Below are 16,430 nucleotides of genomic sequence, written 5' to 3' on the forward strand. Positions count from 1 at the left end.
GATTCCCTTCGATTCCATATCTGGTAAGTGATATTTTTGTTTGTTTTAAAATCACTGGTGGGTGTTGAATTGTATTAAATGTTTTCCTGCATTCATTGAGATGACTCTGCTTTTCAGGGGGCACACAAACTGAATTACCTTGAGTTGCCATGAGAACACATCTTTACACAAGCTGAAAACCTAGACAACAAAATTTTTTTCTTTGATAGGTGAGTTTATATTTAAAAAGCAAGACACCTGTAAAGTTTCTATTTTGTAATGACCTTAGGATTTTGATAAATATGTTAAGCTCTAATCATGAAATGAATTGTGTTTTCCCATTTCTTTCCTATTTCCTGGAAGAGTTTGAGTAAATAAGCTTAATTTTTGCCTTGAAAGTTTGGTGGAATTCCCCAGTAAAGCCATTGGTGAATATAAAAATATATGACAATGTTTTAAAGTTTTTAAAGTGTGGATTCAATAACCGAAGGAGATATGAAACTTTTCAGATATTTCATTTTTTCTTGGGACATTTTTTGGTATCTTATTTTTCTGGGAATTTGTGAATATAATTTACATTTTCAAATATATTGGCATGAAATAGTTTATACTAGCCTTTTATGATACAAAATTCTGCACAGAGGGCAACTTTTTTTTAGTCCTGATATTATTTATTTTGCAAATTTCATTTTTCATAATACACCATTCTAGGGATTATTAATTTTTTTCCTAATTCTAGCCTTAGCTTTATCTTTTTATCCTATCTAGATTGTCCTTTATTAAGTTTCTTATAATTATTATTTTCTCTCTTCTCTTTCCTTTATGATTTATTTGCTCTTATTATTTTAATTTTTGATGAATACTTAGCTGTTCAGTTTTTTCTTTTAAATATATATAATAAATAATTTAAAATTATATATTCTATCATTATACATTTTTCTCTAAAGACAGCTAGCTTTAGCTCTATCCCATATCACTTAAAATGTAGCATTTTTAATTTCAAAGTAGTTTTATAAAATCTATTGTATTATCTAAATTAAATGAGTTGCTAAAATGTATATTTCTTGATCTCCTAACATGTGGGAGTAGACGTTGATGGTTACAGTATTCTTTATATGTGCACATGGAACATATACTTGTACCTGTATTGTACCGATGTGTACATGGATCATTTTCCCAAATTGACAAATTGCTTTGTTATATCATTAGTCTGAACACATCTCCAAAAAATGGAATAATAGGAAGTGTTTTGGAAAATTTAACCTCATATTAATCAATAAATAAAACTCAGAAATTCCCCACCAAAGATGTCATTCCAGCATGTAATATCATGAATATGGCTAATTTCAAGAATTGTATTATGAAGAAAATATGGCATATTGATTTTCTGTCACATTTATATACCGTGTCTTCATCTCCATCCTCAATATCTTCTGTGATCTAGTCACACTGAAATCTGTTTTCCAGTTCTCTGAATCTATGAATAATACATGCAGCGGTGATTTGCTTCTTTCTCATTTATAAGAATTCTGCCAAGAATTTATTGCGCCTTCATTCATCTTACATAATACTAATGCTACTGCTTCTATGAAAAACTCCATGGAACCACTTGTCCCAATGAATTTGCAAGCCCTTAAACCTCTGCACATGCACTAATTGCAGGCTTTGAGGATGTACACAAAGTATCTCTATGTTTTGTCCCCAAGGTCAGCTGTGAACTATGAGAAAGCAGAAAGTGAAACCCATTCATTGTAGATGTGCTGTATATTGTCCTCATATGGCACTCCACAGAAATATGCATTTCTAAAAAATGTAACAAACGTTCTGAGCACCCGTTCTTCATATCAGTGTTAGTCATGGTGAAACTGAAGAGGATTAAGACCCAAGCTTTTGATACAATCTAAATATTCTTTCAAACAGGATGCAGAGCAGGTAGTTATAATACAATGTATTAATTACAGGATAAGGATGAAACTTAGTATACTATTGTGAGTTCAAGAAAAGTGTTTCCTATAGATGACTGCCTGTAATGGGTCTAAAGTTTATCAAATATAATAGATAAGTGCAGAGGAGTGTCATCTCAATGGAAAATATTATTGATTATAAAATTAAATTACTAAATGAAGGATGAATTTTGACTCTAGTTTCCTACAGAAACTTTTCAATAACTTGTATGAGTGGGGGATATAAAGGAGAGATGGGACTTTCTTCTTGTCATGAACTTACCTGTCTCATTGGAAATCTCATTCTCTGGGCATGCAGTACAAAGAAAGCAGCAGGCAGGCTTTCCCAACTGAGATGTTTTGCTGAAACCAGGAATACACTTCTCACTGCATACTGAGTGGGGAGTCTGGGAAGAAAATAAAAAACCTGTTAAAAGGTGTAACTTTATCTCTCCAAAATATACACTGCTAGGGGTGTTGACTCAAACACAAATTTAAATTTTAAATACATGAATCAATTTATCTGAAAGGATTTCATTTTCATGGTAATATGTGAAATACAAAATAATTTATATATATATACATTATATATATATAAATTATATATATATAAATTATATTATATAAATGTATATATATACATTATATATATATATATATATATAATGTGTCCTTACCATCCATTTGACAGTGTGTAAGAAAAATTTTCAAGTTGAAGGTTAAGATATTAAATATACAGATTGGCAATTTACTGAGCAATAAGGAGGAAGGAATCCCCCATAAAGATATTTTCTTTATATGTAATATAAAATACGATGATTGAATCATACCCACCTCTGAAAATCCTGCGTTCCACTCTATCATCTCCTCAGATATTGAAAATTGTTGATCATGTGGCATATCTGAAGCAAATTGTCCTACTTTAACTTTTAGACCAAAACCTTCTGGAAAATTCCAAAAGTTGAGAATGTCAAACCTGGTAACCAATTTCCTTGCCTCATCCAAAATCACGTGGTCACCAACAGGATTTTTAAATTGTGTGTTTTTCAGAAATGGGTGCAGCTAAAAGAGACATCATTTGTTGAGAGAGTTTGTCCAAAGATTAAAGATTGAAAACCCAAATTAGGGAACATCCATGAACCTATGGGAGCCCTGCTTCATAATACAAATTAATTATTAGCATCCGATGAAGTAAAAGAAAGAAAAGTGAATGGAGAGAAGATGGGAAAATATGGTGGCCAAATAAGTAGCTAGAAATGTCAGCTTGTCCTACAAGACAATTAGTAATCACCCAGAACTATCTAAAGCACTTGTTTGGGGTACCTGGGGGACAGTGGAGCATCCTGCAACATCTGAAAGAATGGAAGGAGACTGCCCATTTGCAGATATTTGTGAGTAAAGTTCTCCTCACCATGGAGGCTTGTGGCAGCAGTGCAAGCCACCTTGGAAACTATTCTGAGTCTGAAATTGGAAGATCCACTTTGAAAAAAATGCAGAGAAAGAAACTTCGGTGTCAACTTCAGCTCCTGATTAGGAACCTCAACTGGATAAAGTATAATCCTAAGAACAGCTCAAATTTGAAACTGCCTAAGTCAGAAAAAGAACAGTAGGCTAGGCTCCCTTTTAAATCTGTCTCTGGCATGATGGAAGGCAGGATTGACAGAAAATCACAGTGAAGGTAGGGACTGGCATCTTTCCACCAGAATTGGATAGCAGCCCTAAGATAGGCTTCAGCCAACCTCTGGCAGGAAGGAAGCTGGGGGGACCTGGACCAACCTCTTTGTGTAGCCACAGGTGATTTTGACAAGTACAGACTGAATATTTGGAAATCTTCGACCTGCTGATTTTTAATCACTTTCAATTCCATCTTCACCTCTGCCTCCAAATGGAATAGAAAGGGAGCTGTGTGTCCTCAGCCTTTCTGGACAATGGTAGGCACTTTTGGATTGCATAGATTGACCTGGTGGGTACCTGTTGATCTGCCCCCAACTCCCAATAGGTAAGGAGGGGTCTTAGGTTTCCAGTGTCTTTCCAGGCAATGGCAGGTAATTTCAGCCTGCATGGTCTGAACCTCTGGTCACCTGTGGATCCACATCAATGACCCAAAAGGATAGGACAAAGCTGGCATTTTCTCAGTCTCTCTGGGCAATGGAAGACCCTTTTGGCATGCATGGAATGAAGGGCAAGGTGCCTTGGGATCCACCCCCACATGCTGAAAGGTTAAGATGGGACTGGTGTTTCCTCAGCCTCTCCAGGTATTGGTAGGCACAGACTAAACTGTTGCGTATCAGTGATTCGGTTCTCACCCCTTAAAGGGAAGTTCTTCAGGGCAACTGAAGCCATATTTAGCCCAAATGAATATGATTGCTGTGCACTCTAGAGAGTCCATCCCCACCCCCAGCAGGGAGGGGCCCCAGACCTATATCATTCTGCCTGGGCCTGACATTTTGAACCTACATGGCATAGATTGAAGCCCATACCTGAATCTCTACCCCCACCCATACCAGTCGAGGAAGGGTCCTGAGGCTTCATCAGTCTATTTGGGCAACTACAGATAATCTTTGCCTGAACAACTTGGATTATTATGCATGGCTGAAGTTCGGTCCCTACCCCTGACAGAGAAGAAATGTTGGAGAAGATTAATCAGTTCCAGGGCAATGCAAGCAGCTTAAGCCTCCACACCTTGCAGCACCAAGTTCATCCTCAGTTTCTACTACAACACCAGCAAAGGAGAAAAGGCAAGAAGGATTTAAAGTAAAAGGGGAACATGCATCCATTATAAATAAATCTTGTAAGCCAGATGCCAAGGCACCAAAAAAATAAAAATACAATCCTTGATAAGAAAAAGGAAGATATGGGCTATTTAAAGGATCAAGATAACCCTCCAGATGACAAAGGATTTGACACAACTAAGCCTAGATTTCAAACAAGTCTCCTTAATAAATTCAATGAGATAGCTAAAGGAATTAAGGGTATTAAAAAGACACTGAGTGAGCACAGAGAAGAATTTGAAAGTATTCATAGAAAAACAGCAGACCCTATGAGAATGAAAGATTCAATAAATGAAATTAAATACACACTGGAGCATATAGCAGCAGATTTGAGGAGGCAGAAGAAAAGATCAATGAGCTTGCAGATATGGCTTCGAAAAGCAAACATACAAAAGAACAAATATAGGAAGGAACAGAAATAATTTAACTGAGTCTCATGGAACTAAATGGCAGAAAGACATGCAAGCATACATGTCACTGGTTTCTGAGCAGGAGAAGAGAAGAGAAAAGGGGCAGAAGGATTATTTGAAGAAATAATAGTAGAAAATTTCACAACCCTATTGACGGACATAGATATCCATGTCCAGGATGCACAGCACACTCCCATCTGAGTAAATCCGAATAGACCAACTCCAAAACACATAGTAATCAGAATATCAAATACCAAAAACAATTAGGGAATTCTGAGAGTAGTAAAAAAAAAAGTGATGCATAACATAAAAGGGATACCATATAAAATTAAGTGATGATTTCTCCTAAGAAACAATGGATAAAATTAGGAAGTAACATGATATATTTAAGATACTGCCTGGGAAAAAATGCCAGAGAAGAATTTATATCTGGCAGGATCGTCTTTTAAAAATGAGGGCGAGTTTAGAATAGCCATGGATAAACAGTAACTGAGAAAGTCTATAACAGAGACTAGCATTGTAGGAAATACTAAAGAGAGTGCTAGAGTCTGAAAAGAAAATAAAGGAGACAGTCTTGGAAGAGAGTCTAGAAATGAAGATTATATCAGTATAAGTAACTAAAAGTATCAAAAGAGTGGTGAAAATAAAATATGATTGATAAATTCCAAAGCTTAAAAAGGGTTAAATAAGAACTGATTTCACTGGAAAAATCATTAAATATTAATGGATTAAAGTCCCCAGTCAAAAGTCACAGACGGATGGAATGGAAAAGAAAATATGAGCCACCTATATGTTGTCTGCAAGAGGCTCACCTTAAAACCCGGGATACCAAGAGATTGAACATGAAAGATTGGAGACAGATATTCCTCCATGCAGTAACAAAAAAAAAAAAAAATGCTGGAGTAGCTCTATCCATATTGGATGGAATAGCCTTTAAAAGAAAAATTTTCATTACACACAAGGAAGGATATTATATATTAATAAAAGGGGCAATACACCATGAAGAAGTAACAGTCTTAAATGTATGTAGATCTAAGCAATATGTTCCAAGATACATGAGGAAAACACTGTCAAAACTGAAGGGAGAAAAATGTATTTTGATAATAATAGTGGAGACTTCAATACTCTACTCTCAGCATTGGATAGAACACTTCACAGAGGATCAATGAAGAAAAAAAGAGCTTGAATAATATGACAAATGATTTAAACCTAATGGACATATACAGAGAACTGGACCTAAATATAGCAGGATACACATTCTTTTCAAGTGCTCATGGATCTTCCTTCAGGATAGATTGTATATTGGGTCACAAAGCAGATCTCAATAAAATCAACAAGATGTAAATTACACAAAGCAATCTCTCTGATCATAATAGAATGAAGTTGGAAATTAACAGGAGGCAGAAAAGTGGGAAATTTACAAATATATGAACATTAAACATCTTGTCATTAAATAATCAGGGGGTCAAATAAGAAATTTTGAGTAAACCCACAAATATCTTGAGATGAATAGAAATAATAACACAGCATATCTGAACTTATGGAATGTAATCAAGGCAGTGCTGAGAAGGAAATTTAAAGTCCTCAATGCTTACATTTAAAAGGAAGGAAGAGTTAAAGTCAATAACCTAACCACTCAGCTTGAGAAACTAAAAGAAGGACAGCAAAATAATGCCAAATCAAGTAGAAGGAAAGAAAGAATAAAGATTAGAAGAGAAATAAATGAAATTGAGAACAACAAAAAAGTAGAAAGAATTAACAAAACCAAAAATTGGTTCTTCAAGAAGATAAACAAAATTGACAAACACATATGTAGGTTGGTATAAGAAAAAAGAGAGATGAGAAAAATATATGAAATAAAAAATGAAAATGAGGACATTATTCCTGACCACACAAAAACAAAAGACATCATAAGGGGATCCTCTGAAGAACTGTATGCCAGAAAACCAGACAATGTAGATGAAAGAAATAATTTCCTAGGAATGTACAAACTATGCTGTTTCTAAATGAAATCAAAGATCTCAACAAACTAATCACAAATAAAGAGACTGAAGCCATCATCAAACAAAACACCAAAATGAAAATCCCATGACCAGATGGTTTCACAAGTGAGTTCTTCCAAGCTTTTGAAGAAAATTTAATACCAGTCTTACTCAAGTGTCTCCAAAAGTTTGAACAACAAGGAATGACACCAAACTCATTCTGGGAAGCCTATATCATCCTAATAGCAAAGCCAGAAAAAGATATTAGGAAAAAAATATTACAAACCCATTTCTCTAATGAGTATGGATGCAAATATCCTCAACAAAATACTGGATAATTGAATCCAATGACACATTAAAAGAATTATTTATTATGATCAAGTGAGTGTTAATGAGGCATAAAAGTGTGGTTCAAAACAAGAAAAACAATCAACATATTACTGAACATTAATAAATCAAATAAGAAAAATCATATGATCTTATTAGTTGATGCAGAAAAGGCATTTGACAAAACACAGCATATCTTCTTGATAAAAATAGTACAGAAGGTAGCAATTGAAGGAAACTTTCCCAACATGATAAAGTCTATATATGAAAAACCCTCAACTAACATTGTACTCAAAGGTGAAAGACTGAAAGCTTTCAAAGTAAGATGAGGAAGAAGAAATCAATGTGCAATGTCACTGCTGTTTTTCAATATACTGCTACAATTTCTAGGTAGAATAATCAGGCAAAAAGTAAATAAAAAGCAACCACATTGGAAAGGAAGAAGTAAAATTTCACTGTTGCAGGTGATATGATCTTATCTCTAGAAAATCCAAAAAATCTACAATAAAGATGCTAGAGCTAATAAATAAATTCAGTAGATTGTGAGGATACAAGATCAATATGCATAAGTGAGTGGTATTTCTATACAATCATAATGGCACAATCTGAAAGATGAAGTAAAAAAATTCCATTTAAAATAGCAAATAAGGGAATCTCATGTTTAAGAATAAATTTTAACAAGAATGTAAAACACTTATATTCATAAAACTATAATGCATTAAGAGAAATTTTAAAAAGACCTAAAAAATTGGAAGAATTTTGCATGCTCATGGATTAGAAGACTAAATATCATTAAGAAGTCAATTTTACCCAAATTTGTATGCAGATTTAATGCAATCCCAATAAGAATTCCAGCAGCAGTTTTTCAAAAAATGGAAAACACAATTGCAAATTATATTTAGAAGGGTAAGGAACCCAAAAGGTAAGAAACATATTCAAAAGGAAGAATGAGGTTGGAGGACTCTCACTTCCAGACTTCAAATCATATTAGCTAGCTACAGTGGTAAAAATATCATGGTACAGGCATAAAGATACACACATAGACCAACAGAACTGAACTAACTGTTCAGAAAATGAACCTCACACATCTATGGTCCAGTGATTTTTGAGAAGCTTCTCCTACCCACCCTGCTGGAGCAGAACTATCTATTCAGACAAAGGTGCTGGGAGACTGGATCTCCATAACCAAAACAAGAAACAGGATCCCAATCTCATACCTCATACAAAAATTAACAAACAGCGGATTAAAGAAAAGCAAGAACCACAAAGCTTCTCGGAGAAATGTAGGAAAACATCTTCAAGACCTGGCAGTAAGTGGTGCATTCTTATTTTTTTTTCTGTTTTTTGTCTTTATTTATTTTTTTAATATTACATTAAAAAAATATGAGGTCCCCATATACCCCACACCCCTTCCCCCCACTACTCCCCCCATAACAAACAATCTCCTCCATCATCATGAGACATTCATTGCATTTGGTGAATACATCTCTGAGCACCGCTGCACCTCATGGTCAATCGTAGCCCACACTCTCCAACAGTCCACCCAGTGGGCCATGGGAGGACATACAATGTCTGGTAACTGTCCCTGCAGCACCACCCAGGACAACTCCAAGTCCTGAAAATGCCCCCATATCTCATCTCTTCCTCCCACTCCCTACCCCCAGCAACCACCATGGCCACTTATTCCACACCAATGCCACATTTTCTTTGATTACTAATCACAATAGTTCATGAACAGAATATCAGTAAGTCCACTCTAATCCACACTCTATTCCTCCATTCTGTGGACCTTGGAATGGTTGTGTTAGTGGTGTATTCGTAAACCTCACACTGAAAGCACAAGCATCAAAGGAAAAATATGGATAAATGGGACACCCTGAAACCTAAACACTTTTGTGATTCAAAGGAAATCACCAAGAAGGTGAAAAGGCTGCCTATTCAATGCGAGAAAATATTTGGAAACCATATATCTAATAAAGGTTTAATTTCCATTCAATATAAAGAGATCATTCAAGTCAACAATAAAACGGGAAGGAATCCAATTTAAAAATGGGCAAAAGATCTAAATAGACATTTCTCAAAAGAGGAAATTGGAAATTCAAATGGACAAAAAGCACATTAAAAAAAAGGCAGGAAGAGATGAGAGGTGGCGGCGTCTTCGGGACATGGAGATGCCCTGGATGGTGCTTCAGAGGTAATCACCGGACATTGTAAATCCTCACAGGGCCTACATGATGGAATAGAGGAGAGTATGGGCCATGATGTGAACCAATGTATATGAGGTGCAGAGGTGCCCAAAGATGTACTTACCAAATCCAATGGATGTGTCATGATGATGGGAACGAGTGTTATTGGGGGGGGGGGAGAGGGGGGGTGGGGGGGTGGGGTTGAATGGGACCTCACATATATATTTTTAATGTAATATTATTACAAAGTCAATAAAAAATAAAAAAATTAAAAAAAAAAAAGAAAAAAAAATAAAGTTCCATATCATTATTAGGGAACTGCAAATCAAAATGACAATGAGATATTGTCTCACACCTCATAGAACAGTCATTATTTCATAAATCAGAACACAATAAATGCTGGGAGGATGTGGAGAAATAAGAGGACTCCTTCACTGTTGGTGGGATTATAAAATGATACAGTGTTTGTGAAAGACAGTTTGGCAGTTCCTTAGGAAGTTAAATATAGAACTGCCCTATGACCCAGCATTCCTTTACTAGGAATATAGCTAGAAGAACTGAATATTGTGAGACACACAGACATCTGCAGACCAATGTTCATAGCAGCATTATTCACAATTACCAAAAGATGAAAATGACCCAAGTGTCCATCAACCAATGAATGGATAAACAAAATCTGGTATATACATATGATGGAATACAATGCTGCAGTAAGAAGAAATGAAATTGGGGCACTTGTCATAACATGGATGAATCTTGAAGACATTATGCTAGGTGAAGTAAGTCAGAATAAAAGGACAAATATTGCCATAGTCTTATTAATATGAACTAAATATGAAAAGTAAATGCATGGAGGTAATATCTAAGTAGAAGTCATTAGGAGATAAGAGGAGGGCTGAGAAGGACTACTGATGCTTAATGTACGTTGGATTTTAATTAACTTGACTCTAAAATGCAGAAATTGATATAGTTGATGGTAACACATTAAAATGTGTAGTATCTGATTTGTAAATGGTATTGCAGCTGAAAGGGTAGGCTAGGAATATAAAAGTCAAATGAAAGTAAGCTAGAGAATAGTCTACGGGCTGAAAAACAGTGAACCCAGAGCTGGGTGACAATTATGGTTGACGGTTGATTTACAAGAGTGTCCTTCTGTGAGCTATTCTAGAATTGTGTCACTATTTCAGTGTAGTGAGAATGTGGATAAGCATGGGAAAAATACAATTAGTGTGACCTCTTGACTGTGGTTATGAGCGTTACTGTAATATTCTCCTCAATGCTAAAAATATATTGTGTTGATAGTGGTGGGGTATGGAGAAATTTGACAAATATACACTATGGGCAATGATTGTTGATAATAGTCTGATGATATTATCAGATAATCCATATTAAATATTCCACCACTGTGTGATGTGTTGGTGAATGTATGTTGTATGGGAATTCTAAACATGTGCATGATTGCTTTCTAACTTCACAACCTCTATAATAAAAATATATAAAAATAATATAGTAATTTTGGGGAAAATATACCAAATATAAGTTATGGGCTATAATTATTAGTAATATTTTGATGATGCCCTTGCATAGCTTATAACAAAATTTCAAAACAATGTGAGATGTTGGTGGTGGTGTGATGCATGTGACCAATGTATGAAGATATGCATGGTTGTTTTGTAAGTTCAAAGCTTCCACTATATGCTTTTTTTTTTTTTTTTGGTATTTTCATGTATGAATATTTCAATAAAATAAAATGTATGGAGGTCTAACATGTCATAGAGTCAATACAAAAACACTCAATTTGTGCAGAAAACTCCAAAGGCAAGGTGATGAAGCAATCTATAGACATCAGTTGCAGAAAATTTTAAGGTAGATTATACCTAACCATACTCATTTACTCTTTGAATTCTCCCAGAGCATCATATTGCAAAGCATGGTTGTCAATACCTAACGTAGTTGTGGAATTAAATGTGATAATGTATGTACAATACTCAACACTGTCTAAAAGGCATTAAGTCCTGTTGTCATTTAAGAGACTGGTGGAAGATGTCTTGATATTTACTAGTTAGAACATTAGTTGGGAAGGATGTTGAGATCCTTAGTAACAAAATTTTGGGGTTTCATTGTAAACTCATTTCTTCCCAACCAATGGCATTTCCTTTTTGATGACTTTTTCTACCTAAGACTAGATTTACCTCTTAGACACTAAAACAAGTACACAGAATTCTGGGCTTTTGGAGAACGAACCCTAAACTATAAACTTGAGCACATACGGCACTCTAAGAAAGTCACATTTATGATATTGTTCTGAAAAAACACATGCTATTAAATGGAAGAGACATTACCTGCCAAGACTCAACAATAAGCCCATCTCCATTTCCCACTGACTGGATTTCTACTTGTTGAAGAAGTATTTCCTGAAGGCTCTGAGCTAAAACAAACACTGCATTATATACATTATAACTTCCTTCATTCATGTCCTTGTCAAACAGCAATGAAGGCATCAAATCCAAAGAGGCATTGGGAGGACAATTCTCCAGAGTGTTACAGTCAGATTCAGAAACCAAGCAATCAAACGAGATAAACCACAATTTAGTGAGGTAAAAGTCTTCCAGGTATTTTACAGGGTTAACAGTCTGGATGAAAGTTTTGAAACCAGGTATATCACCATGGTGATATGAAAAAATGAGAGCCCCATGGAACGAGTCAAGGAAAAAGTCTCTTTCATATGTGGGAATATCCCATTTTGAGGTCATGATCCAGACTTTTCCTATTACTAACAATCTCCATCTCCAAAAATCCAAACCCATTAGTGAGTCAGAGTCACCATAAATGACAACCACTTTCACTGATGATTCTTTGATACATAAATGATACTGCCAGTCCAATGAGAAATATGATCTCTCAGTTATAGGGATCATTTCCACAAAGGCTGCACAGACTCCATTCCTGTCCATCTCTTCTCTCAAGTCCCAAAGAAAATGGAAACCTCTCTTGTCTTCTGAGATGGCCAGCCCCACCCAGGTCCAGCTGAAATGCAGCATCAATGAAACCATGCCAAGGGCCAGAGAAGTATCTTTGGGAGCCATCTGATAGATTGATGGAAACTGGCCATCATCACTCAGATTAGGATCATAAAAGCCATAGGTAAGCTAAGGGGTAAGGAGAAAATAAGTCCATATGAAGCAGAGAATTGGTGAACTACCCTCTCAAACCCAATAAATAATAAGCATTCTTAGAAACATAGAAAAAAAGTCTTGCTCTTTCTATTTTCTAATCATCTCCTGATTCCTGGGAGTGTTTTAGAAAATAATTCATCAGTATCTGAGGTCTAGGGAACTCCTTTGTCTTTTCACCCCTTGCCTTTATATCTGTTCCATATAAAGGACATGTGCACATCCCACCAACACTCTGTATAATGGCCACACCCTTTCAGATATACATAAACAATTCCACACTTGAACTTTTAAGTTTTCTGAAAATCACACCAAAGGATACTTGATTTAATACTCGGCCCCCTCCCGCCCCCCCCGCAGGCTTACCTGTGGAATTTTGTAGAGTTCCAGCAGTATCCCAACCTGAATGGAAAGTGCCCATGATTTTCCTGTAAGGACTGCTACTGACTTGCTTTCTTTCCTACAGTTGTAATTAGGGTTGTACTTGCCCAGCCCGGATTGCCAAATGATGGGAATTTCCAAAGTTCTCTGTTCACTGTGCAGGGCATTGTAGATATCAAATCCCAGAGAAATGTTGGGTAATAGATGGGGACTCCTGTTGATCTCTTCAATGGCAAAAAGCATGGCCAGAACATACTGGTAGTTCTTGGTTAGAAACCTTTGTGGTGGGCACAGGGATATTTAGGGAAAAGACACAAATCATGATTATCTACCAATCCAATTCAATGACCAAATTAAGGAGCAAAGCACAGTGAAGTCATTCTAGACTGGGTCTTCTGAATCCACAGTATTTTAGCTAATGCTAAAAAGCTAAATATTTCTTTAAAGCCCTGACTGAATTCTACCTATATGGGAATATGTAAGGGTAGCTACAACGGAAGGTCAATGAGTGGAAAAGCAGACCACCTTCATGGTAGGATTTGTTCTTTAATTCTGGAACCAAAATACTTTTTTAAATATTAGCACATCAGTAAATGATTTGTATACTGTCAGCAATATTGCCATGAGTTTGAAGACGGATTAATTCCAACTAAAGTGTGAGTCTCCTTAACAGTTCAGATCTGCAACAGAGACAGAAGTGGATGGGATAGACAAAATGACCTACAGAAGACTGACAGTCAGTTAGCCTAAACATCTACCCCATCAAGTTTTGGATCTTCCATCATCAAAAATCAACAAACTGTGAAGAGCCTCAGAGAGGCAGTGAAGGAGGATTCAGTCAAGGCAGGAAGATTTGAGAGAGTAAAAATGATGAAGGGGGAGGTGAATATTATGCATACCTTATAAGACAGGAAACACTTTAGGAATCTAAGAGGTACTGCATCATAAAGTCTAAAAAGTCTATCATCCATTTGCTAAATTTAAAAAATCCTGTTATTAATAATTAGTCAAGAACTTCATTGGTACTTCCTCCAAATAATCCTTATTATTTTCATTTTTCTGCAGATTATACTAAGTTCCCATTTATTTATTAAGAAATTATCATCCAGTCCAAAGGAAACACCTTTCACTTGTATCTGAAATTCCAAGAAAAAGAAAAGCATCTTGTATTTATTTCAAAATTCCTTTTGTTCAGGCTTGGTTAACATATTACTAACTGTATGTTAATGCCGTCCATGTGCTTGGCAAGAATGGATATTTTTCAATAGTAGGACACAGGTATCCAAATGTGCTCAATAAATCGAACTTGTTTTTTTTTTTTTTTTCAAATACAATTGATATTTCTTAGATATATGTTATCATTTGTTTGAGAGATAAGTGTTGAAAATTTCCACTATGATAACTGATTTTATATCTTCTTATTTCTCTTTATTGCTTTATTCATCTTAGGCTTTTAATCTTAATTAATATATAACAATTACTATACATTTTTGATGAGTGTTTTTATCATTATGAATTTACCATTTGATTCCTAATGATGCATTTTATCCTTATCCATTTTGTGTGGTATATCTACCTCTGATTTATTTTGGTTATCTGCCTTGTGAATTTTTATGTCTAATTCCATATGTTGCCTTTCATATTTTCCATTTTTCCTCAAAATTTCTTGTAAATATAAATATAGAAAAAGGATGGTACAGGCTTTATGAAATAAATTGAGTTGCCTAATGAGAAACGCTTTCACAATACAGAAAAAGAAAGAAATAATTTAAGAAAATGAAACAACTTCCAATTGAACATATTATTTTAGGAGAAGAGTATTTACTGGATATGCTTAAAAGCACAAGCCTTCTTAACTTTAGAATATAGACTTTGCTTCATACAGAGACAGTGAATCACAATTGAAAGTAGGTGAGGGTCAGGGATGGTTGAATCACCCCCATCTAGAGACTCATCTCCACAGTCAGATACTCTCCCCTTGCAGTCTGATTGAATCCTCACTATTACCCAAGTTTACTGATAAGTCATTTTCCTCATGTATTGTTGGATGAATATTGCTAAAAATTCCTTGAACAAAAAAACACTCCTATTAAAATCAAGAATATGTATAAGTTCTGTAGGGGGCAGAATTACTTAGTACCTTGTTGGAATTTCTAGTCTATCAGATAATGCAATAAAATAACAGGTAAAAAACAATGGGAAGAGTAATGACACACAGTATTTTGTTGTGGATAAGATTGTTCACAAGGGAACTCCAGTAGTAAATGTGATAAAGATATGCAATTGATAAGGCAGTACACAAACAAATATATAACATTCAATGGCTTTTCAATAGTACACCAACAGTTTATAGAAGCTTTTGGGGATGATAGATATGATAGCAATAGATTCAAAAATTGCTGCATCTCCTGTGGGAAAATCATAAGTTTCTTTTCAAGGAATGTAAAACATTGAAAACAATTTTGCAAAGATACAAACTGTTGGAAAAAATACGGCTTTTACTGGGACACGGAGACTGATTGATCATAAGCAAAGAATTTATTTATTGAGAAGCTCTCCCAATGGAGGGGGTCTGAAGAATAGACTTCAGTTCTCCCATCAGCATCTTGGGGGTCTGAAGAGAGACTTTAGCCCACTCCTGGAAGGAGGGGACTTGAATTTATACAGAACTTTCATAGGCGGGGAAATGATAGTTAGTGGGAGGGGGCTTGAGGGTTTGAGTGGGGTAGTGGGGGGGGTTTGAGGGAGTCTATGGCTTCTTGGAATGCTGCAGGAGCAACCGTTTCTTTTGATCTGTAAGGTTTTAAAGTCTCCCTCTGATATGCAGGTAGAGATAGTAAAGATTTCCATATCCCTATGATATGCAGATGGTGAGGATCTCTATCTCCCTTCACACCTGTCTTGACTGGGTTCCCTTGTTTAAGCTGTGGGAAAGGGCCACACGGGGGAGGGGGTTTACCTTTTTCCCGATGCATATCAGTGGAAATTGAGGTAAGGCTTGTTATTTCTTGAAAACCTCTAACACAAACAAATCTACAAAATTTCTATAAAAGTGAACACAGGATAAATATTGTATGATGGTGCTATTATGAACTAAATATGTTGTATAAATTCATGGCATTAATAAATAGAAAATAGAATGAGGGTAGGGAATGGACAGTTTTTAACAATTTGCAGAATTGTTTTAAAAGGTTGTAAACCTTTGGAAATGAATAGAAGTGGAAAAAGCACATGATAGTGTAAGCAACTAGTGCAGAGCTTTTAATTTGATATGACTA

The 16,430-nt window shown here is 35.5% G+C and overlaps 1 protein-coding gene across 1 annotated transcript in view; it reads right to left on the reverse strand.

Moving 5' to 3' along the window:
• The window catches only part of LOC101424448 (vomeronasal type-2 receptor 116-like), a 28,637-nt gene extending 15,242 nt beyond the window's left edge, over positions 1-13,395 (reverse strand). Inside the window, exons 1-3 of the mRNA XM_071212801.1 lie at positions 13,138-13,395; positions 11,941-12,747; positions 2,206-2,329 (exon numbers count right to left, since the gene is read on the reverse strand). Of these exons, the coding sequence (XP_071068902.1) occupies positions 2,206-2,329; positions 11,941-12,747; positions 13,138-13,395 (1,189 nt within the window). The remainder of the gene's footprint in view (positions 1-2,205; positions 2,330-11,940; positions 12,748-13,137) is intronic.
• Positions 13,396-16,430: the final 3,035 nt, after the last annotated feature.

The sequence above is a fragment of the Dasypus novemcinctus genome, chromosome 30 (assembly GCF_030445035.2).
Source record: "Dasypus novemcinctus isolate mDasNov1 chromosome 30, mDasNov1.1.hap2, whole genome shotgun sequence".
NCBI lineage: Eukaryota > Metazoa > Chordata > Mammalia > Cingulata > Dasypodidae > Dasypus > Dasypus novemcinctus.